The 23,522-nt window shown below is 38.6% G+C and overlaps 1 protein-coding gene across 4 annotated transcripts in view; it reads right to left on the bottom strand.

Moving 5' to 3' along the window:
• arhgap36 (Rho GTPase activating protein 36) overlaps window positions 1-23,522 on the bottom strand; it is a 57,684-nt gene that overhangs the window by 15,313 nt on the left and 18,849 nt on the right. For 2 of the 4 annotated variants that reach the window (XM_007576051.2, XM_016662922.1), the window contains exons 2-3: window positions 8,817-8,973; window positions 3,496-3,564 (exon numbers count right to left, since the gene is read on the bottom strand). In XM_007576051.2, coding sequence (XP_007576113.1) covers window positions 3,496-3,564; window positions 8,817-8,973 — 226 coding nt within the window. Of the gene's footprint in view, window positions 1-3,495; window positions 3,565-8,816; window positions 8,974-15,228; window positions 15,372-23,522 lie in introns of those variants that run through there. The other 2 variants (XM_007576053.2, XM_016662923.1) reach the window with 2 other exon arrangements.

Here is a 23,522-nt window from a genome sequence, read left to right as displayed (position 1 = left end):
CACGGCGATGGCAGCACCATGACTGAGGGCGCTTGATGGCTCTACTGCAGTCTTGAAAGTGGACATTATAAATTACTTTAAAAGGCTTTGAAAGACTTGAAACCGGTGGAGAAAATTGTCTTCTAGCAGAACAAAGACCTTAGACATACCTGCTGGTCTAGTCAAAGGCCAGACCTCAATCATATTGAGCAATTTAATGAGCCTCGGCTACTATGACTGACACTAATCCCAAAAAAATTTGCAGCTGTAACTGCAGCAACATCTGGCTCTACGATATCCTGAGTCAGGGCTCCTTATTTGTAAAAACAACAACGAAAAAAAACATCTTTCTTCTTTTATGGTTCTCTACAATTACATAACAATATAACTGTACTGAATTTAGACTCCAACAAAATGCCTTGCTTATGATGTCCATAAAAAAAGTTTATTTTATAATGTATCAAAATTCTCAATATAAAAGTCATCCACTAGTCAAGAATGACTTTTAAAGTTTGAAGTTTTATTGTTTAAAGTTGGTTTGCAACAGTGATTTCAGGACCAAAAAAACAAAACAAAAAAAAAATAAAATAAAATAAACATTTTTTTAAAATTTGACAAGCTGCTTCTGCATTAGCCTTAGCCCTGACTTTGTTTGACTGCCAGGGCAGCAGGGATTAATTGTGAAATGAACACTAAAGCTCAGACAGGAAGACAGCTGTGTTTGTGTTCATAAATCTGAGTCCTCTGCCTCTGGAGCGTTTCCAGTCGTCAGCTCAGACTCTTCCAGTAACGTAGGATTGTTGCAGATTTATTGCACTGCTGCTCTGGATTCTCCTCTGTTTTTCTTTAGCCACAGCAGCAGTCGGATTATAATATGGGTGATCTGGGGTATTAATATTAAAAAGAACTGTTGGTTTAACACTTGTTGCCCTCTAAGTACACTAAGGGCTGGCCTTTGGCCTAGGCAGTACAGGTAAATGCTGAGGGTGCCAGGAGTCTAGGGGCGCCATAAAAAGGGTCAAGAAAAAAAAAAAGTTGAAAAATTCTGCACTAATATAGCTAATATAGCATAGAAAAAAATAATAAATACATCTAATAAGAAGTAGCTTAGCTTCCCCCTTCTCTTCTAGTTGGTTCATTCCTGCACCTGGTATGCACCCTAAGAAGAAGGAAGTTGCATTTCCATTACAAATGTGCAAAAAACGTTGTCGATATTCCCCTAACGTTGAACGAAAAACACAATTTCACAATTGCAGAGTTTCTTTTAAATGAGAAACTCACTTAAAATCACATTGTGAATAAGTTTATTCACAAGATAAGTCGTTAAAAAACATGCTGCATCATAATAATCATCTTAACATTTCCTGTTTTCTTCTTCGTCTTTTCCCCCAGTAGCAACATTCGATTGTTGATCACATGACTCGCGAAAACAGTGTTTCCATTGCAGTTTTGTGAAATACCCTAATACTGATACAGCCAAAAAACGACATTATCCTAATGCAAAAACTTTTTCAACGATAACCGTGATTTTTTTTTTCTTCTTCTTTTTTTTCTAATTGTCATGTTTCTGTAAGGCAAATTTATTTTTGTAGTTCCAATTTGCACAATCGGAACTACAGCAGAAAACTATTTAGACACAAAGCGCCTCAAAGTCAAAAGTGACAAAATCTCGCCTACAGCGACAAAATGTCCCCTCCCAATACAGTAACTCTGGTACCAACCAGCTCGCCACTCAAGCTTCACATCCGATTCCTTCCCAGCCAGTCTCCAAACAGATTACGGTTGCCACCGTGTAATCCTGTTATATGTACTGTAATCTGTAACCTGCTGACCCCTGGAGGCAGCAGGAAAGCAGAACCAGGCCCCGATGTTCTGCGTTTTGATTAGCCCGGTCAGCATGGCCGCTCCAGCGTCTGTGTGTGAGAGGCTGCAGGCGGGATTTAGAGGTCTGCACAGACAGCCAGGAATGTGTGTGTGGAGTGTGTCGGATGGTATCTCGCCCTGCAGCGATAATCACCTGAAACCAGAGAACATCTCATTCTGAGAGGTTTGAGTCAGGTGGCTCGATGGAGGTAAATAAACGAGACGAGTGGGAGGGAACAGAATACACAATGAGGCTAATTTCGACAGATGAGTGTGAGCCGCCTCTGTTTCTGTTTACACGCTCGCCACTACTGATGCCCCGGGAAAGGGAGCCGGATCGGACGCAGAGCGATTGAAGCAGCAGCAGATGCAAACAGAGCCGCAGAAACATCTAACGTTTACAACCGACGCAGCTGTCTTTGTTTCCCGTTTGGCTGCTCAACAGAAAAATTAAAATTATAAAAAGCAAATAGTGTAAAACTGTGGGAAGGATGTGGGATAGACCCATAGAGTAATAACAAACACATGACCCACAAACATCCGTCCTGGTCCGTTGTTGTAGCTCAAGTCCTTGGTTTTAAACGGCACACAAAGAACTCTTTGGCTTTCGTAAATGTGGCTGGATAACGCAAAGCACGTTCAAAGACCCGTCACAGAGAAACCTCAACTCGTCTTTACACCGGTTCTGACTGCACTTATTTAGCAGCACCATTGTTCCTTGTTGAATAAAACTGTCAGTCCAGACACACCATGTTTATTGTACACCAGAATAAAATTTAAATCTGTTTTTGCACAAATTCTTCACAAATATAGGCTGCATTACGACAAAACCTGGGGATTAATGTGGAGGCTACAGCAGAAGTGAGATGCCTGTGATGTGATTCAAAATAAAACGACATACTGCTACAGTTAAATTGGCAAACTCAGTCCTGATTTAGTCAACAAATTCCTTCTGCAGAGTAGGCCAAGACATTTTTTTTCTTCGACTGGCTTATTTGCTTAATGCTCCGCTCCAATCAGTCACACATTCCAGGTCATTTTCACCCGACTCTCTCTGCGATACTTGAAATTTGGCTCCGTTTGACCAAGAAACCTTGGTCAAATTGACCTAGCTAATTCCCCAAGCTTCTTGGTTAGCTTATTAACCAAGAAACGACGATAGTGGCATTTGCTCGTTGAGTAGTTCAGTCATAAACTCTTTGACCAGCCTAAACAATATTGTGGTCATTTCCAGAAAACGGGCCGTTACGTTAACAACGGTGACACAGCGCCACGTAAAAGTGCCCAGTGGGTGTCTGCATTCATTCATTATTCGGTTTATATTACACTAAACCAGCAGAAACAAAGACGCACATGCCTCCCTCTGGGAACCCAGCAGGATTCAGTCTGCAGCCCCGACCCTCCTCGTGCTTTATAAACACTGCTTTTCAAGAGGGACCAAAAGTGGTTAGCGCTAGTAAAAGCCACTGGAAGTCAGCGGTGGTGATGCTGATTGAACGGACAGAGGGGACATTGTGCTTCATGATGACGCTCGCTGTGGTAAACATTGGATTCGCGGAAATGCGTTCGCGGCTCGTCTTGGGAGACAGGGCCTAAGGCCGCGGATGGTGTTGTGTTTTACCGCTTTAATGTCAGAGTGCTGTGTGAACTTACCTCGCTCTTTCTTCTCCTTTGAGAAGGAGTCAAACCGTCTGCGGAGGGACTTTCTTCGTTTGCGTATTTCTGCGGGGAGAAAGGAGAAAAACAAAAAGTTACAACGAACGTCAACCGTCGGATCGTCTTTGCTTCATTCTCAACAATAAAGATTGTGCAATCCACAGTCTGAAATGTCTTTCTTCTATTTATCGTGTATTGTTGAGATCAAACACCGCGCTGTCCACTGTGTGGAAAAGCTCGATTGTTTTTGGCCGTCTTTTGGGACGGAAGTGAACTCAAAGCGTCCGCCATCGTCTTTCTCGTGTCCCATGCAGACTGCATCCTCAGCACAACTTTCTTCTCTTTCCTCAACAACAGAGCCAAATGTTTCTGCAGACGAGCCGTAGCTGTTTGTTTGGACAGCCTGCTTTCCTTCGTGAGCGTAAGAAAAGGGGGTCCAAGAAAAACACAGAGACAATGTTTAATGTTTGCACTTTGGATTTCATGTGATTCACCAACGCTGCGCTGCCTGGTTGTGAAGTCGTACATGTCTTCTGAGTCTTTTCTTTTCTCTCGCTAGCATCCAAGACAGACTTTGTAAAACCACCTTTTCCTGCTGTTTTATACCCACACTTGCATATCTATAGACTAAAATATTTGTCTATCTTTTTTTTTGACTATTGATTTTTTTGCACTAAAAAATCAACTATGTTACATCTAATCTCACTACTTTTGCTCAATTTGATCACAAATCAAATCGGATATCCAACCAGGTCTGATGTGAACTAGGAGCATCCCCACACGAGAGTCGGTTCACAGGAACTTCACCGATTCCTTATGTAATTTGTTTCAAAGCAGGTCCACGTTTCGCTTTTCGGACTTGTTTATGTGCAAGAATCCCGGGGTCTGGTGTTTAGAAATGACTAATCCGAGGATGGATTAGTCTTTTCCCGATTACGTAAGGATTTGATTTATTACCTACAGTTGCGCTTTCCAAAATACCTGCGACATGAATAACAAAATCCCTTCCTTTCTGTTTTCACCCTTACTGACAAGGACATTTTCAAAAATAGACATAAAATAGAAACAGAGCGGTTGGGGGGTTTGTGGGGCAGAGAGCATTTCAGCTGTTGGGATAAAGAGGTCAAATTCCCACGACTGCAGGAAATTAAGGTTTATTTCTAAAGTGCAGAGCTCCTCCCAGTGAACACACGGCACCTCCATCTACGGCTTATTTTCTATCGACGAGTGTGTGTTCCTGTTTGTACATTTACGAAACGCAGAGGAAAAAGTTATGGTCAAACAGAGAGAGATGTTTGCAGAAATGCAACATTCTCATCTTATTTTGTTTAGCTTTTTACAAACTTACGTTCTGGCACCTGTGTAAATAAATACCTGGAAATCATCTGAATCCAAGCTAACATGGCTTGTTTGAGAAAGGAAAAAGATGAACTGCAACGCAAAAGATGCAAAGATGCTGAATATTTTCCAAAATCTGCCAGGTTCCAGCCATGAACGTCAATCTTTGTTCAGATTTCCGTGGGTCAGACTACAAGCAAAATATCACCGTGAACTGGAGAGAATGTGAACATGATGGTCTGTTGTATAAATCCTAAAAAGAAAAAAACAAAAACAAAACAAAAAAAAACATAAAAGTATGTGATCAAAAGTGAAAAACTAAAGGAGTGTGACATTGTTTTACTGCAAGTTCTACTAGAAAGTAATTTGTTGTTGGTGTCTGTGTCCAAACACATGGCAACAGATTTGATTAAAAACCCCTGGAAGTGCAAATATTTGCAGGGATTAGTGTGAGAATTATGTTAATTTAATTTGGTTTTTAACAAACAAAAGAGTTCAGCATAATATCCCAACTATATCTCTGGCAATAAAAAAAAAAAACAAAAAAAAAACAATAGCAGCTGCAAGTTTTATTAAATTCTTCATCTGAAATTAGTCTCCCTGAAACGTTAATCAAAAGATCTGGTGTTTGCTGGCCTCTCTGCCGCTCTGAGTTTGATTATTTTTGAATTAAGAGAAGGCAGACGGGCTGGAGAGAGGATAAAACGAGAAAAACAGACGGAACAAAAAAAACACAAAGCGGAGACCCAGATAGTGTCGTCGTCCCCGGTAGAAAAGAGACTCGAGAATAAGGGGGCATGAGAATGAGCTCCAAAAACAAAAACAAAATTTAGCAGCAAGGGATCTGGTTTAAACGTGACATGAGAAAACAAAAATACAGAGCGAAATCTGACAGAAGCGAGCGACGCAGCAGAAGCCCGAGGAGGACGAGCGGGGGGGAGGAGGGCGGCACGGCGGGAGCCGAAGCCTCGGCCGAAACGGACACGTTGCTCTGCGGAGATTTCCCCCCTCAGGGGAGACGAGGAGCTAAACTATTCCCACACTCGCTCACTGAGAGCTTTGTCTGCAAGCCAGGCGGAAAAGATAAAAAAAAAAAAAAAATAAATAAAAGGAATCTTTCACTCAGCTGATACTAACAACCTCTGTCACGTTGCCCTTTGTTGTTCCAAGCTTATCTTGTTTAGAGCAAACTTACAGCGTCATTATCTTTAGAGGATGGTTTTTGAAAGAACTGAACTGTGCCTCTGTTCGACATGAAGGATGTCACTAGAAATCATGAATCATTTTAGAAATCTCCAATAACGACGGTTTGCTGTCTTACGAGTTTCAGATTATTTGATTACAACCTCAAGTTTCCAACAGATTTCTTCCCGTCAATATTCCTTAAACAAACTAAAATAAATCAGCCGAAAAAAAGATGTGCGTATATAAAAAAACAAAAAAACAAAGTATATGATACAATTTCAAGGCGTAAAGATATTTAGTTTTATTCGTATTCTCAGTTGACACAATTTGAAACCAAACTTTAGCTTTTGACCGTAGAATGGTTTGTTTGGATACACAACACGTTTCATACCAGTAAACTGTAACAGTTGCATAGTTTAATAAAGGTTGTTGAAAGAGGTTGTTTTTTTTTTTAACCAGTACTTCACATATATCGGTGTATACTTGACATTTTTATTGCCATGGAAACTAAAAAAAAGGAAATAGAAAGTGATTCATCCGTTTCCCACATGTTTTTTTTTGTTTGTCTTTCTAATCTGCGGCCCAAAAAGAGAAAGACGTCAAGTTATATAATTCTTTTTAAGTGTTATGAATAAGATATCAGAGGGTTTCCAGAAAATGATACAAGCAGAGAGTTTCACAGGAAGAGGAAGAAATGCAGTAACATGACCTCAAGAGACATTTCAGAGTTTTTTTAATAGAATATTTCGGTGGTTCTGTTTCGATGAGGAGAGTTCTTGTTGCTGAAAATGTTTGTTTTTAGCTTTTAACTTTAAGATGAAATTTATTCTTCAGTCTATTATTGAAGAAAGAAATAACTTCAGAGGAAAATAAAGGGAAAAAAAAAATATTGTTCATTTACTTGAAAATCGCCGAGCATCTTTGAAAGACGCTGACCTCAAAATGTCAGCAGGAACAAAATCTGCTGTGATCTTTTTTAAAACGATTATTGGATTTTTACTTTGATTTATGAATTTCATCACTTAGCAAGTCTGAACGTCTACGAGAACCAAAGGGCTGCATCTAAAAACGGGAAACTATGTAGGGTGTATTTTGATTTTTGGAAAGCTTCGCCTCGATTAGCCTCACAGACGACGATGTTTCAGGATGCCGTTTGCAGATAAGAGGTTTGTTTTGGACTGGATGAGGTGCTGGACAAATATCCAGAGGAAAGTTCTGGGTCCTTTTTGGGAAATCCTTTTATAGCTCTTTGGACACGTTTTCTCAGAGTAGTAAAATGCTAAAAACATCGTCCAAGCAAACATAAAACCTAAATAAAATACTTACAGGCTGAATTTTCTGTCATCTCTGGTTATATAAAGTGACAGATGCACCAACACATTTTCACCATGCTGGTCGATTAATTTTTTTAAAATTCCATTTCTTCCCACAGGATGATATCAACGAGACTCGCTGGGGTTTAGTTTCCCCGAGGGGGAATTTAAACACGCAAACATGGGGGAAGTTTTGTGAAGTTGGGTGGCCGCTAAAGTTTCTCCTTGGGGATGCGAACAAAAGCCACAAACTGTGAAGAAAAAACGCATAATTGAGCTGAAAACAACAAAAAACAAAAAGAAGTGTACCGAGCTTCAAATAGAAACGTGGTGAAAGTTGAGCCTGTTGGTTATTTGAAAAAACGTTGGGAGTCTGAGAAAACTATCTTAATGGCCACAGCAGCAAAAAAGAAAAGAAAAAAAACGAAACCCTTGTCTGCATCCCTCAGGTCTCAATAAAACCTGGGAGAAAACGTCTGAGGGTGTGTGTGTGAGGGGGAAAAAAAACAAAACAGTTACGGCGCATTGGAGCAACTATATCCCATTACCACGTGGATTCAGCTCTTTGGAGTTCAGGCGGATCAAGAGGATCCACGAAAACAATATTTCAAAGCGGGGAGCATCAAGCGGAGGAATGCCGCGCAAATAAACATCTGAGCCAGGATGAAGGCTCGACTTTCCTTCTGAAGCGCTTCAGAGATTCTTACTGCGGTTGTTCGCGATGCGTCAGCAGCCGCAAAGTCAGGCACCTTTGGATTGAGAAATGTATGGGGGTGTTTCTTCCTGCAGGTATTTCAAAAAGTCACAAGACGGGAAGAAAACCTCTCGAGTAATGAATCGATCATATGACGGTTTGTTCATCGGGGCAGAGACAATGAAATAAGAGGGTCACGGAAAGGTTAATCTCTAGGCTTTGGTCACAGTGTTATCTAAGAAAGCAGTAATATGCTGGCTGCTTCTTCTTCTACTGAAAACAGGATCATGTAAAGAAGCAGCCGCCTTTAATATTTCAGCTCAGATTATTAAGGTTTTATTAAGGATAATGTGTTGTAACGATTCACTGATCTCATGAGATGAAGGCGGTACGCCAAATTTGGTTTAGATAATTTGGGAAAAATCCGATTCTTGTTTTTCCGTTTCTTTCTGGGAAGTTATCCCAAAGGATGATGATGATGATGATGATGATGACGATGATGATGACAGAAATCTGGGGTCAAGCAAAGAAGCCCCTGTTCTCAAGAAGCAAGAGATTCCGCCTACACTGCAAAAACACAAAATGTTACCAAGCATTTTTGGTCTAGTTTCTGGTGAAAATATCTTAATACGATTGAAATAAGACAAAACCTAATGAAAGATATGGGAGCTCGTTAGTGACAACAAAGTTCCAGTTCCACTGTCAGATTATTTGACTTATAACCAGCACTTTTTCCCCATCAGTTTCAAGCTAAAGGCTGAATGCTTACTCCACCGTCCTCCTCCTACCTCTGGGAATGTTGATCTTACAGTCCAGGTCTCTCTCCTCCAGGTGGTACAGCGCCACTTCCTGCAGCCGGGCGCGCTCCAGCTCCGACAGGCTCTGGATGGGAACCGGCTGCAGACGCACACTCTGTCCCAGCATGGTCGCCCAGGTGTGGTCCCCCTGCAAGCAGAACAGAGACGGTCTAAAAACCTCTGCAGAAATGAGTCCAGACACTTTGTGTCATTAACAGGTTTCTCTTTTATCCTGAAACGTTCGATGAAACAAATCAGAGTTTGTCAAATTCTTCAGAGAAGATGATCAAACAACCATCAAACATTTTGTTGGATGTCTCAAAACGTCCGCAACACAAAAAGTAAGAGTTTTCTAGTGACCAACTTCAAGTCAAGGGCTTTACAGTTTTCTATTCTGGAGTTATTGCCCTGCCAATTGTGTTTGCAGGTATTATTCACTGGTTTATTTTTATCTGAGCCATTCTTTGCAAAAATACTCTCTGTCTGTTGACCTTGAGGTCTTTGGTTTTATTTCTCTCATTAGACAAAGCTTCAGCCAGCACACTGGCAATACATTTTAGAACGGAGCATGAATGTCTGCCAAATTTCTGTCTTTAGAAAACAGACTAAATGTAAACACAGACAAGAAAGTCTTCAGAAAGTTGTAATAATATTTATACCAGTAACTTTTTTTCAAAAGGCTGTCATATCGAGATTTACGATTGGCCAACTTTTCCCAAATGGTTTAAAAGTCTTTTTATTGAGAAGCCAGAGTGACGAGAGTCAGAAATCCACTTTCTCAGGCAGCATAGAGTAACACAGATTTCTCCCCTCCCCCACCTGTTACTGGGCAGGCTGAAAGAAGACAACAGGACTTTTTCCTTACATGCAAGAAACACAAAGTCAACTCTTTGACCGGTCATGCATCAAAATAAAAAAAAAAAAACAGGAACAACAGTTGGCAAGCTAAATATTACGATAACAATATAGTTGTTTTGAGACCATTTTCATAGAATATATTGATAATGGGATAATAATGCAAGTTCGCCCTCTTAAAGACCAACAAACTTCAGTTTAGTGAAGAACACTGGAACACATTTTAAATATCCAAAAATAAAACACATCAAGACCAATAAACAGGAATAAAAAAAACACACACACACACACACAACCAAAACCATAAATGAAATGTATTATGATTTCTCTGTAAACAGAATCGCCCTTCAAGGAACATAAATCATCAGAATGGAACATAAGGAGCTCAAATAATTTCCTTTTTCTCAGTCAGTAGAGCTTGTAAACGTTATTTTGTGGCTCCCGTCTCCTCTTATCGAGCGTTTGACTAAGATCAGCCGTCAGCTGCACAAGTAAAAATAAACTGAATATAAAATCCTTATATGGCGGTCCAACTTTAAACCGTTAACATAAACTCGTAAAATGCACTGTGTAAAACCTGCAGTACCATCAAACATCTTCTGCTTACATTCATATTACTGGGTGTACTTACAGGCACACAAAACACAATCACGTCTCGCTTAAATATCCATGTGTTCGGTGAGATGAAAGTATGAAAACGTGGCAGCGCTTTGACAGAGGTTTCATCTAAAAAGGAAGGTGGGACTTTAATAGTGCCAAGTTTCATAGCAATTTATGTCTAAATGTGTTTACTTTCAGTATGGTAAGTATTACATTTGGGCTGTTTTACACAGCTGCAGTCATTGGATAGCGTTCAGGAAATAAGACAAGTTTTGTGTCCCAACGATGTATGAAGATGTGAGTTTTTAGGTGTGAAATACTTGAATCAGCCTCAAAACAAAAGTAAAAATGCATTGTGAGGAAGCTGACTGAAAGAAAAAAAGAAGCCATTATGCAACATAAAAAGCCAAACTTCAGTTTTAAAAATGCACTCGGGTATTTAGGAGAAATGTCCAGAGGTCCATAAATTAAAATGTTAGTTTGTTACATCCAGTTCGTGAAACGTTTGTTACGTTTCACGAAATAGACGAGGAGTAAAATATTATGTGGAAATGTTGATGCAACATCTCAAGACATCAGTCAAAAAGTTAAAGTTTTGATGGAAATGGGTACATCGGATGAAAAATGACCATATGTATACTGCTAAATTGGGTACAATTAGGACTAAGAAACATAAAATCAGTGATTTAGAATGGTCCAAAGGTTCAGCTATTTCAGTGAGACGTCTATGGGAGGAAACCTAAAATGTTTCACCCAAAGTACCAAACTCATGTTGGCAAACTGGTTAATTTGTAAGAGAGACCGATTGTTCTGGAATCTAGCAAATAAAAACAATAAAACGGCAAACATTCAGTCTGATCTGCCATGTTTTATCTGAATTAATGGTATTTCCAACTGGAATCATGTCGCTTAAAAAGAATCTTGTGAACCAGAGAAGAAGATCTTGAAAAGAGCATGGTGAATGCAAAGTGTTTGGTGGACAGATTGGCGAGTCAAAGGTCAACCAGAGCCAGACTAACTCATGAAATGTCCGCCTCCCGACTTTTCAAACCCTGCCAGACAAAAATGCTAATCTGTCTGCAGCGTGACAGCAGGCGAAAAGGTCTTCCTTCCTCCAACAGCTGGGCTGTGAGGAGCAACTGAGGAGTTTCGTACGGAGCGTAAATAAGACATCTGTATCAGGAACACTGTGTTTGCTAAAACATTCAGAGTTTTGATGTAAAAAAACTCAAACTTTTTAGATGGGAAGAGCTAAATCAATGTCACGGCGCTTTCTTTTTGATTAGAAATGGTTCAGTCGGTGCGTTGTAAAGTCGTAGCTAAAAACTTCAAAACGTTTCGTTGTTTGCAGACTCTGACCAACATTGCTGAAACATTTGGAGCCTGCAGAAAGGATTCGTTTACGCATTCCACTCAAAACCAGTTTTATTCTTTTATTACATAACCTGAAGGAGACGTTTCCAACGCTGGAGATATTTCTGCAAGTGTTGCCATTGGCAGATGCAGAAATATCATGCATGTTTAGCTGGATAATATGCTGGCCTTAATGTGTGATAATTTCAGATCTCCACATACATGCATGTATGTAAGATTTAAGATTTATTCATGCAAGACCTATGACTGAAATGAGAAATATCTTAAAGTGCTTCACATGTGGCTATGCCTATTTTGATGTGTAACAAAAAATCTAACGTTTCAATAGTTGATTCGTGTTTTTATAATGTAGCCCTTTGAATTACCTTGTTGGTGAAATTTGCTATTGAAATAAACTTGATTGATTGATATGTTCGGTTGATGTGTTAAGAACTTCGATTTACCATTTATCTTGCTTTTATTGATCACGGCAATATGGAAGTGGAACAAAAAGACGCAAACATCTGATTTTACAGAAGTTTAATGAAAGAAGAATGTTTTGTAACATCACTAAAAGTCTATTTTTTTTATTGTAGAGGTCAATAATATGCCATGCCAGGTCCACATTTGCCCAATTTTGCTTTGTATGCCTTCATGATGACAATATATCAGCAAAACGAAACACTACTTAACATTTCTTACTGCACTGATTCCATTTGTAGCCAGTTTTTAGACTTAAGGTTCTATTCTTCCTGACCTTTCCTTATACCGTGTCTAGTTATGGGCTGCTGTCAATAGCAGGAAGTAGGAAACAAGACAATTCACGCCACATGACAGCCAAACCACACAGGAAGACGGAGCAATGGGGTATTTTGTGCCAAGCTTGCGAGATATTTTTCCACATGTGAACCAAAAACAGTCTGGAGCAGGACAAGAACATCAAATATGAGACAGAGAGATTTCTTTATTTCTTTTTCTTTTTTTTCTTACATCTTTGTCCTAATCAAGAAAGCTGTTTTTTTTTTGTTTTTTTTTTTGCTAATTTGCATCAAAAGCATGTTGAAAGAATTGCTTAAATCTGCAAAACATTTGCTCTGACAGAATGACTAATCACTGCAGAGAAACACCTGCTGCAACACACTAATTATCTAGGTTTACAATGAAATACGGCTATTTATAAAAGCAGCAAAAAAAAATAAAATAAAAAATTAAATAATGTGTATGTATGCCTCATGATGAGGTGACGGACTTACAGAAACACTAACAGCTGGCAGGTGTTTCTCACCACATGTGGGATCAAACACGTCTCCCCTCCAGGCCTCGGTGTTCCTGCACGGTTCTCTCCGTCTTCGTTTTGTGATGTTCGTCAAAAATACTTTACTGATTCCAAAGGGAAAATAAATGTTGTTTGTCACTCTCATTAATTCAAAAGAATAATAAATGGAAACCAAAAACTCAGGTCTTATCTGAACGACTCCTGAGGTTTTCTGCATCTCTTTCGTCAGGGGTGTGTTGATGTGATCAGAGGCTCGTCATTCAATAATCATTTCAAGAAGTCACCCACGCCAACAGAGGAACAAAACTCACTGTGACATCAAGCAGATCTTAACTTATTCATTTCAAGCTTTCTGCTGATGTTTTTTTTTTACAAAAGCTTTTCATTTTCTGTCAAGGAAACTCCTTCAGTGTGTTCTGTCCTGTTTGGGGATTTACATAACGAACATGTAAGAACAGAGTTTCCTCAGATCTAACGACGTCTCATTATTCGGCTTCGCATCGTGTTCCCGAGAATTAATAGGACACGATGGCTGGTTTTCATTAAGATGGTCTCAAAACACAGCTTTACACGCATTAGTATGTAAATGTGCTCTGGGAGTGGCTTACATACACTCACACACACACACAGGTAGGATTTACTAATAGGTCCTTGGCAGAGCCAAAGGCTTGTGCCTTAACAGGTCACTCACTGACACAGCAGCTGTTGAGTCAGGTCTGACTAGAATTTCATGTTTACATCACAAACAAATAGATTCGATTTTGACGTCTTAAAGGTGAATATGATGTCATTCATTTTAATTTCAGCCACCATCGTAGATCTAGACTTTGTTTTTATCCATAAATGTAAAGATTTTTCAAAGAATGTGACTGAAAACAAATCTAGTAGTAGAGCTGTGGAGCAGCACCGAAGCAGGAGCATTCACACACAATCCAACTTCAGTTTGCAGGGTTTTTTTTTTTTTTTTTAACGATTGCTGACACACTAAAATTAAAACTGCCCCACATCTGTCAAGGAGTGAAACATGAGGCCAGATTTGCACAACAAGAGGCGCATTAACAGCATCACTTTGTAGAAAACACCAAACATGTCGATAAAGCTTTGACACTGAAACAGATATTGGTGTTACTTCCTGGTAACATCAAAGGCTGCTGCATGTAACTGTTATAAAAATATTTTTCATACATTTGTGAAAACTGACACTATGTCATGATAGTGTAGTATGAAACAGAATCTGTGAGAAAAAAATAAAAAATTGAGCTCTTCTGCCTTCTTCCAGTGCTAACTAAAAACAGCCAATCAGAACCAGGAGGCGGGTTTTAGTGCTGTTAATCATGCTTGTGCACACATGGTGCCTCTTCCCAATGGTAACTGAGCAGGATGCAGGACACACCCATGTCAGGTTGGCAGTCCATCACAAGCCAAATACATAAATATCTACGATCAACATTCCAAAATTTTGCTTTATTACCAACTCCAAGAACCCAAACGCTCCCCACTGCTCCATCTCATCACACCTCCACCGCTGTGCTTTAACTGTGACATTTCATACTCTGATGTGATCCTGAACCCAACCTGAATAATTTTCATCTTATCTGACAAGATAAGATGCTTTAAATTCATTAGCGGCCCTCCCACCCCCACTTTGTGAAGAAGTCAAATATGTTGCTTGTTCTTCCAGATTAGAAAAAAGGCAACATATTTGTTGCTTGGCAACTGATATCGTACAGAGTTCAAACCGTCTGAGCTTTTCCTGAAACTCGTCTGATGATAACCCCTCAAAGATTTACCTATTTGTCTTTTTTCAGGCAGGAAGGTCCTGTAGGACCAAGGTTGGAAAGGTTCTACTTTAACGCACTGAGGTTCATTTTATTTCAGTAATCAAAGTTTTAAGAGAAAACCTCAATTGGTGATCACAGGCAAAAACTTGGGTTGGGTGAAGTTTATAATTTGGATTATATTTTCAGATATAGTTCAAATTCTGCTATTTAGCTAATTTTGTTGTAGCAGAATTTGCTACAAATTGGGGAGCAAAGACAGGAAATGTGTGTTTCACATAACTAAACTATTAGTAAACACAGAATAACAACAAATTCTGCTATGTTCAGGCCTATTTGGAGAAAATATTGAGTAAAATATAAAATCTGAGTTAATCTGGAAAAACTTTCTAACCAATTTATGTAATTATCTGTAATTATTAGGGATTGTATGAGGACTAAGAGGAAAATAAAACAACCAAAGATAGATATCCAAAGACTGTCAACATGAAAATCACACAGTATCCACACACACACACACACACACACACACACACAGTACCTGTAGGAGGGCTTCACCTTTTCTCAGTTAAAATCCCCAAACTTTTGTTGCCTTTAGTTTGCAGAGCCTTGGTTATCCAGACTTTGTTCAGCAAAACAAATTCATCTCAGCTTCATCTGAGCTGAACGAGACTGAATGGGGAGGGCTGAGCAGTGTGTTAGATTAAGAAAGGAGGAGGAGGAGGAGGAGGAGAACCGGTGCCGCCGACTCGACTTCTTACAACATAAACACAAGAGAGCAGGGAGGGAGGAGGGACAGGGGAAAAGGGCAGAAGAAGCTGGATAGATGGAAACGCAGTGAAGGAAGACGGTGAGAAAGATAACCGGGCGAAATTATCAGCAGAAACCATGAAAGTAATAAAGAGAGGAGGGATTTAAAGAGGCAATAAAGGGATGTTACTGCCACTTTATGAGGAGGGATTTAAAGAAACCCATGAATCTGAGTAAACACAGACAGAAAGACAAGTTTGGAGGGAAATGGAAAAGAGAATCAAAAAGGGGAAACACGGCTACTGAAAAGGGAAAAAAAGAGATGGGGATCAAGGAAAGCTGGTCACATGAGGAGGGTTAAGAGGACAGAAACAGGAGTATGGTGAGAAAATATTAAAGGGATAACTGAAGAGGAAATAAATAAAAAAGCATTAGCTACCAATGAAGAGAAGAATAAGAACGGTAAAATGCTTCCCAAGACAAGATGGTACACAACACCAGGTTAGCACGGCAAAGCAAGAACCCTCTTTTGTTTGGTTTTTACAAATTTAGTTTATATATATAGATACATCTATCTATCTATCTACCTATATATATATAGGTAGATAGATATATTCTTTTGTTTTTAATCTTCTGATGCGGTTTGCTTTCACGTTGTGCTGTTTTGAAAGCAGACTATAAACTGGGAAACAAAGTGATGATCAGTGGACAGAAATAAAGGAGGAGGACGAGGTGCTCTGTGTGTCCTGAAGCTACTACTGCTTGTAGTTTTCGCTAAGCAGAAAACAGAGGTTCTGGTACTATTTCAGTACAATCAGTACTTGCAGTAGCAGCGTTAGCAACACTGAAGGGTTCATTTTTGCCATAAAGTTCAGCTGGTGAAGTCCAAAAAGACCCACGTTTCCTGTAAGTTGGTTCAGATAGAGGAAGGTCCGTGTTCACACTTGAGTTCGTTAGGAAGTGGACCACAACCATCTCAAAAAGCGGGTCTTGGTCCGGTTGTTTGGTCCATACCCTGGTTAGCGTGAGTGTAATCACACCTGCACAGAAGGTTTGGAGCAACTAAGAAATGAACTATGGTCCATTTAAAGTGTTTAAAGTATCCTTAATGTCAGCTCTCTAATTTAGAAAATCTTTGTTGTATTTATATTACCACGATAACAAAAGTGAAAATGGATGACATTAGGTTACTGTTATTGAAACAAACAAGGGCATCTCTCTTTTTTATTATTTTTAGCTCCATTTGGCCGTTTCTTGTAGACTTTAATTTTTAATCACTTATGTGGGATACATTCAACCAAATAAGTTTTGCTTCATGTAAACATAAAACATTTATTTCTAAATCAGTTGAACCAATTAATGTTGAAATGAGGTCCATTACTCAAGGGCTAGAGAGACGGAGACAGATTTTACTTTGAAGAACATGTGGAGGACAGGCGAAACGACAAGATGTTGGATTGAGAAATACAGATTTCAAAAAGTATCAAGACTAATTCATGATAGCCAATAAGGAGGTAAGGACACAAAAGAAGTTAGGAGGGAGAAAGACAGAAAGAGAAGAAGAGGGAGGCGAGCGGGAGGGAGCAAGCAAAGGATTAAAACGACAGGATAAAAGGTCTATAAAAAGGACAGGGGAGAGCATAGCTGAAAGAAAGAAAAAGGCTGTGAGGAAACCTGCTCAAGTGAGAGATGATCAAGTCGTAGGACATGTTAGTGGGCGTCAAAAGCTTCTCTGAGCCCCAACCTGACCTAGATCTCCTCTAATTGAGCTGGAATTAAACCACCTCTATGACGTTAGATATGTGGGATCATGATCAATGCTCTCATGATGTTTAAAGAGACAAAAGAACAAGATCAGCAACAAGTTATACATAGCACAGCATGAAGTAGACTTTTTTTTTATTCCTGTGTTATTTTGATCAGAATTACAAAAATCATTTCTTTTTGTTAAATGCCAGAATAATGAGAGAGGAGTTTTCTTTATTACTTTCTGTCAATTTTTGAATTTCTGACAGGCTGAGTCAGTTTTGTAGGCCATAATGCACACAAACACACACACACAGTCATTTTCATGATTTGTGGGGACTTCAAATTGACTTCCATTCATTTTTTACAGTCTACCCCTAATCTAAACCCCAACCATAACATACTTAACCCCTAACCCAAAAACAGCATTTCCCCTCATGGGGACCAAGAAAATGTCCCCACAAGCAGTAGTGGTCCCCACAATCCAACATTGAGGACAGAAACAGGTTCCCACAAGGATATAAAAACCTGGTCCACACACACACACACACACACCTTTTAAGCTCTGTCCACTGTGCGATGGCTCCCTTTGCAACTAAATTAAAGAATGACTATGATAATTTTGTGTTTGGATGACGTCATCCAGTGTGTGCCCAATGTAAAGTTCCCAGCTGATAATTTAAGATGTGGTTTTAATATTTCCACATGATTTTCTCTAATTATCATACCACATAATTTGTGGATTGCACAGAACCATCAAGAAGCAAAATAAAAACCCAAAACAAAACAAACCATAACATGATGCCGTCATCCCTGTTTCTTATTGCTGTGGTGTTCTCACGCTTATAAGTTTCCACTGTTTTCCTCCAAATCTTAAAAAAATAAAATAAAATTAATTATGGCCAAATACTTCAGTTTTAGCTTCAGCAAGACTAAAAATAATCTTTCCAAATATTAAAATATGTATACTTTGTGGAGAATTGTCCTTTCTCCATGCTGAGTTCTTAATCTATGAAGTTGAAGAAGAGTCAGTGAGTTGGATTCATGAATCCCATTTAATAAGATGTGGTTTTAATATTTCCATGAACTGCTGGTCCATAGCAGTTCATGCTAACTTTAAGGGCAAGCCGAACAAAATGGACTTCAAACAACAGTTTGTTTTTCCTCTTTGTTAGCCTCTATCTAAGCTACACCCTAAAGAGGGTGTTCCTTAGTGTGTCACTTCCTTTAGCTTTAGCTTAACGCGCATGTGATCTATATGAATGCATATATGTATACGAGCATGAAAATAGCTAAATGATCTAGTGGAAAACAGAATTATTAATTCTCACAACTTACAAAATAAAACTTTGTGATTTAGTGCACAGCAGCACTAAAATGTAGGATTATTCTTTATCTTGAAAGGCGGTGCAAAGGAATAACAAGTGAAACGGGGCCAAGAACAAAACCCAGTGGAACTCCATGATTCAAACCAACAAAAATATAGTTTACTTTACACTAAATTTGTAATAGATGCACTTCTAAACAATAGTAAAAAGAAACCCAACTGAAGCAGACTGTATGACAATGTTCAAAGCAGCAATCAAAGAATCAAAGTCCAAATTGACTCATCTGTTCTTTATAAACTCATAAACAAAGGGGGGAAACAGCACATAATCATCATTTACATGACTTAAGAGTGAAATTATGAACAGTTATCTAAAAGGTAAGTAATAGATAAATGGATTAACATTTCTGGAGTCTCTTTTTGTTCGCTAGTTTTTTTATTAGCTATCTTGAAGCTTGTGTTTGTGTGTGTATGTGCGTGAGAATAAGCCTGGAACACGTCTGTCACACACACCAAAGCCCAAAACAAAAGCAGCTAATGTAAGGGGGGGAAGAAAAAAATCTGACTTGTCAGGTCACCACAGACAAGTTTGGATTCAATGACCTCGAACATCCCATGATGGAAGACAAATACAAGAGATGGTGGATGGAGAAGATACCGCAGAGTGGAGGACGAACAAATAAACTACAGACTGCAGGACAGTGAAGACTAAACAAAACAAAAGAAAAACAAAGACAAACTGGACCAACAGAGACGCAAACGGACAAACAATATCTGACTGATTATAAGCTCTCAACTTAGAGAAGCCATTTTTTTCCTCTCAGGGTTAATTCGCTTTCCCATCCAGCTGCAAAAACATCTCCCGCCACATCACAACGTCTACAGCGCTTTAAAAATGATTTGCCCTCATTGCAGATTTATTCTGGTTTTGATTTTTCTTCAAACACATTTCAGCTTATAGAAAATGTAACCTGGTTAACTACAATCTGTTCATGGCACAGATTCAGGAAATAACTTAATAGAACCTGTCTGAGAACATGAAGTAGCCTAAACAATTATTGTGCTCAATTCCGAAGAAATTGAAGTTTTAATGGTCTGGTGTTGGCCTGCTACGTCACAAGCTGGAAAATGTCCCGTAACTGATGTAATTTTGAATTCTGCTCTTTAGCAAAGAATCCTGAAGGACAATATTCTGCCATCGGTTCTTCAGCCTTATGCTCAAGACCACTTAAGTGATTCACCAAGACCTTTAGCACACCTGCAACTACACCTCTATAAAGCTAAAAATAAAAACGGTTTCAGAATGGCCCAGTCAAGGTTTGAACTAAAATCCAATTGAGAAGTTTTGGCATGACCTTAAAGGAGACCTATCATGCAAAATTCCCATTTTACATATTTTTGGACTTCCATTTGGGGGCTGTTTTTAGAATCAGTAGTCATTTTTAAAAAAAACCTTAACTTTTATTTGTTGCACAGGAGGCTCGACTAATGCTTTTCAGGGATGTATAGATGTATAATTAATGACAAAAAGCCATAAAAAAAAAGCTTGTTTTGAAATTAGTACTGAATAAGTGTAAAAAAAAAAGTGAGCATTTCCCTGTCTTAAATTGATTTGTATTTACAGCAATATTCAGCTAACTGTGATTTTTGGTACCTGATGTAAATAAACTGAGGTAAAGGTGGAGTCTTGTGTTTCTGATGTTTGCAACAACGCTTTTTAAAAATATTTGTGCCATGTTTTGCTAACATTCATGATTAATTACATTGACTATGTTTAAAACACTGTTATTTCTTGACATATTTCTGACATTTTTGTATAACCCTATACTTTCATAGTCCATATGGTGTAATTTTTTTTTCTTTAAAATATACTTAAAATAAAGACTGGGAATTTCTGATTTTTGAAATGTGAGATCGTACTGTTATAATAACAGGCTGTAACTAAGAAGGTCACGTTCTTATTAGGTTTCTGGGTTTTTATCTGGACACAGTATCAATGCAATCCTTCCCTTTAATAACATTCACATGATTTAGATGATTTAATAATTCCAAAATTAAACCTTACTGAAACTCTGGTCACGAAGCATTTCTTATGCCTCTGTTGGTAAACATCTTAAATGGTAATCTGATTTTTGTAGCAAAAAGAGTCAATATGAAAATTTACTAAAGAAAAAAACAAACAGAAAAACATGAGCCAAAGGTTTTGCTTCCTATAGTGAAAAAAAGCGCTTAGTCCTGTAGAAACTATTTTGACCTGCGGCCCTCCCTGCCCGTCTTGTTCCACTGATTTCATGGATATCTTCTGGTTGTCCTCCCCGTCATCGCTTCCTCTAACCCTGCCACTCATTTCCAGTTCAAAGGTCACAGGTGGCACCGCGCGGTCACGTCCCTAAGCCTATGTGCTGACTCCAGCACTCTTCAAAACAGGATGAATGATGCACAGGCGACTCTCAAATTAATGCACTCTGCCAGAGCAGGAAATCCATGTCAGGACATATGGATGAACTTCAAGGATGCAGCACCACCTATAGGCCACAATATGTGCAACAAGATGGCAAGAGCAGCAAAAGACAGATGGATACTTTAAGTTCAAGGGTTGATGAAAGGGATCATTTAAATTTAAGATCAATTTCAGGGTTTTATTTACATGTAAATATGAGTATGTGACTTTTTAACTTTAAGATGACTCAAATTTAGAAAACACTATGTGAAAATAAGGGGAGATTATCTACAGAGTTGTACAAATATGCCATGATGTTTAGGGCATTCACATACAGCAGGGTAAGAACTAAAAAAAACATGTGTCTTAAAAGTAGTACATGAACGATGAGCATGTTTTAGATCACATGTGTCAAACTCAAGGCCCGGGGACCAAATCTGGCCCGCCATAAGATTTTATGCGGCCCTTTAGAGCCTTCAACATAAAAGTTAAATTAATATTTTATCAATGAAATCAAAGCAGTTCTTATCTGTATACTGCTAAAATACATTAATGTAAAAAAAAAAAAAAATCTGAATTATGGGGGCTTAAGCGGGATATGGAAGCAAGAGCACAGAAGCATCAAATAAAGATAAACCTTCAGAAGAGTACACCCAGAGCCATAAGATGTAAGTGTGATAACACACAACACATGGCAAAAAAACAAAAACCATAACAGAAAAATCCCTGGAACATGGCATTTCCCAAAATTTACTTTTATGGAAAAACATCTCCCCATGTCCTTAGTCGTGGTAAAACACTTCTGATATTGCCCTATAAAAGAAACCAAAAAAGTATTTACAACTGCTTTAAAGTCATTAAACATCTAAAAAAAAGAGAGACTAGACTGAAGGTTTAAAGTGCAGTCAGAGGTCTTGAGTAAGCCGAATTAAATATGTTGCAACTTTGATGTTTCAGTGCACAGAGGACAGAGTCCAACACTGCAAGCTGCACATTACTGGAACCAGATGCAATTATCTTCACACTATCTCTCTCTCTCTTTTTTTTTTGCCGTTTCTCTCCTCCTGCACCCACACACACATTCTTCTATGCACACATAATTATGTCTTTCTATCTTTACACTGACTTCCATTCATTTTTCATTAACTTCTGTTGCCTAACCCAGTTACTTACACTAACCCTAACCATTAACCCAAAAACACTTCTATCATACTCAAAACATTGTAAAAATGGGCCTTACAAGGTGAGAAATGCTAAAACACACATATGCACAAAAACACACACCGATTTGACACAAGAAGAAACACAGCCAATTATAAATACACACACCATACACACAATACACAGAACCAGAGCAGGTGCAGTATAATTGATGAAGTGCTGCTGTTTATAGAATCACTGGCACATGTAGTTACAGATCACATTGTGTGAGAGGAAGACAGTACCCATAATGGTCTTTTAAAGCCAGCTCAAATTGCTATAGCAATATGAGATATAGGTAATCTGTCAGCTGTAAGCATAAAGAGCCCTCACCCTATTTTTCAGGCATGGATATGTCACAGTGCACTTTGTTTGGATCATAATTAGGCTTGAAGATAAGGTTCTTCTAAATGAAAGATAAGGCTATTTGTTGACTGTGGGATATAGCAGGCGTTTTCCACAGATCAAATTGAGCTGCTGCTACTGAGTGAATGTATGTAGTAATTCTAAATATTCAAACCAGAAACCTTGGTATTTATTTTAGATAGAAGGATTTCAAACAGTGAGAAAAACATACATTCCAACAGATACACAGGGTCACTTCAGCACAAGATTGGCTAACCATACTTGTTAGAGAAAATATTGTTTTGAATTATAATTGTGACCTACTGGTCTTAATGAAACAGGGCCCAAATGCACACTGAAAGTAGGAAATAAGTAGACCGAATTGATTTTCTAGTAGTGCTTTAGCTACTGCTGGACAAGATTAATTGGAGTTTAGCGATTTGCCTCTGTTAGCTAGCGAAGTCTATGTGGATGTTGTGGGTTTTAGCTCCTAAATTGAATTCTCAAAACTTTATCAAACTGTGATGTTTAACAAAAACATGCAATAACTGGATAATTTTACAGGCATGATACTAAACTGTAGCTCACCAACAGTTAAGCTACAATTAACTGTGGCTACTGAAGCTAACCCTAGCTACTGTTAGCTTCAGTAGCTACGGTAGTTGCAGTTAACATTAGCTACTGCAGGGCTAACTTCAGTAGTTAAAGTTTGCTGTAGCTACCAATGTTACTGTAAACTGGTTTTAAATTCCTGTAGGGATTTTAAAAAGGAGCTACTGAAGCTAACCCTAGCTACTGTAGTTATGTAACTGTAAAATAAATTAAAAGTAGGTATGCTAGCTAAAGTTCTCCAGAGAGCTGTATTTAAAAACAAACAATTTAATCTGAAAGGGCAATAAACATTTTGGTAGGACTGTTAGTACAACCAAAATTTATTTTTAGGTAAAAATAAACGTTTACCTAAATTAATTCTATATCTGTGTCCGAATTTAGGGTCTGTGAATAAACGAAGACCGGAAGAGAAAAG

Source organism: Poecilia formosa, unplaced genomic scaffold (assembly GCF_000485575.1).
Source record: "Poecilia formosa unplaced genomic scaffold, Poecilia_formosa-5.1.2 Scaffold395, whole genome shotgun sequence".
Taxonomy (NCBI): Eukaryota; Metazoa; Chordata; class Actinopteri; order Cyprinodontiformes; family Poeciliidae; genus Poecilia; species Poecilia formosa.
This window is presented reverse-complemented; position numbering and strand designations above follow the sequence as displayed.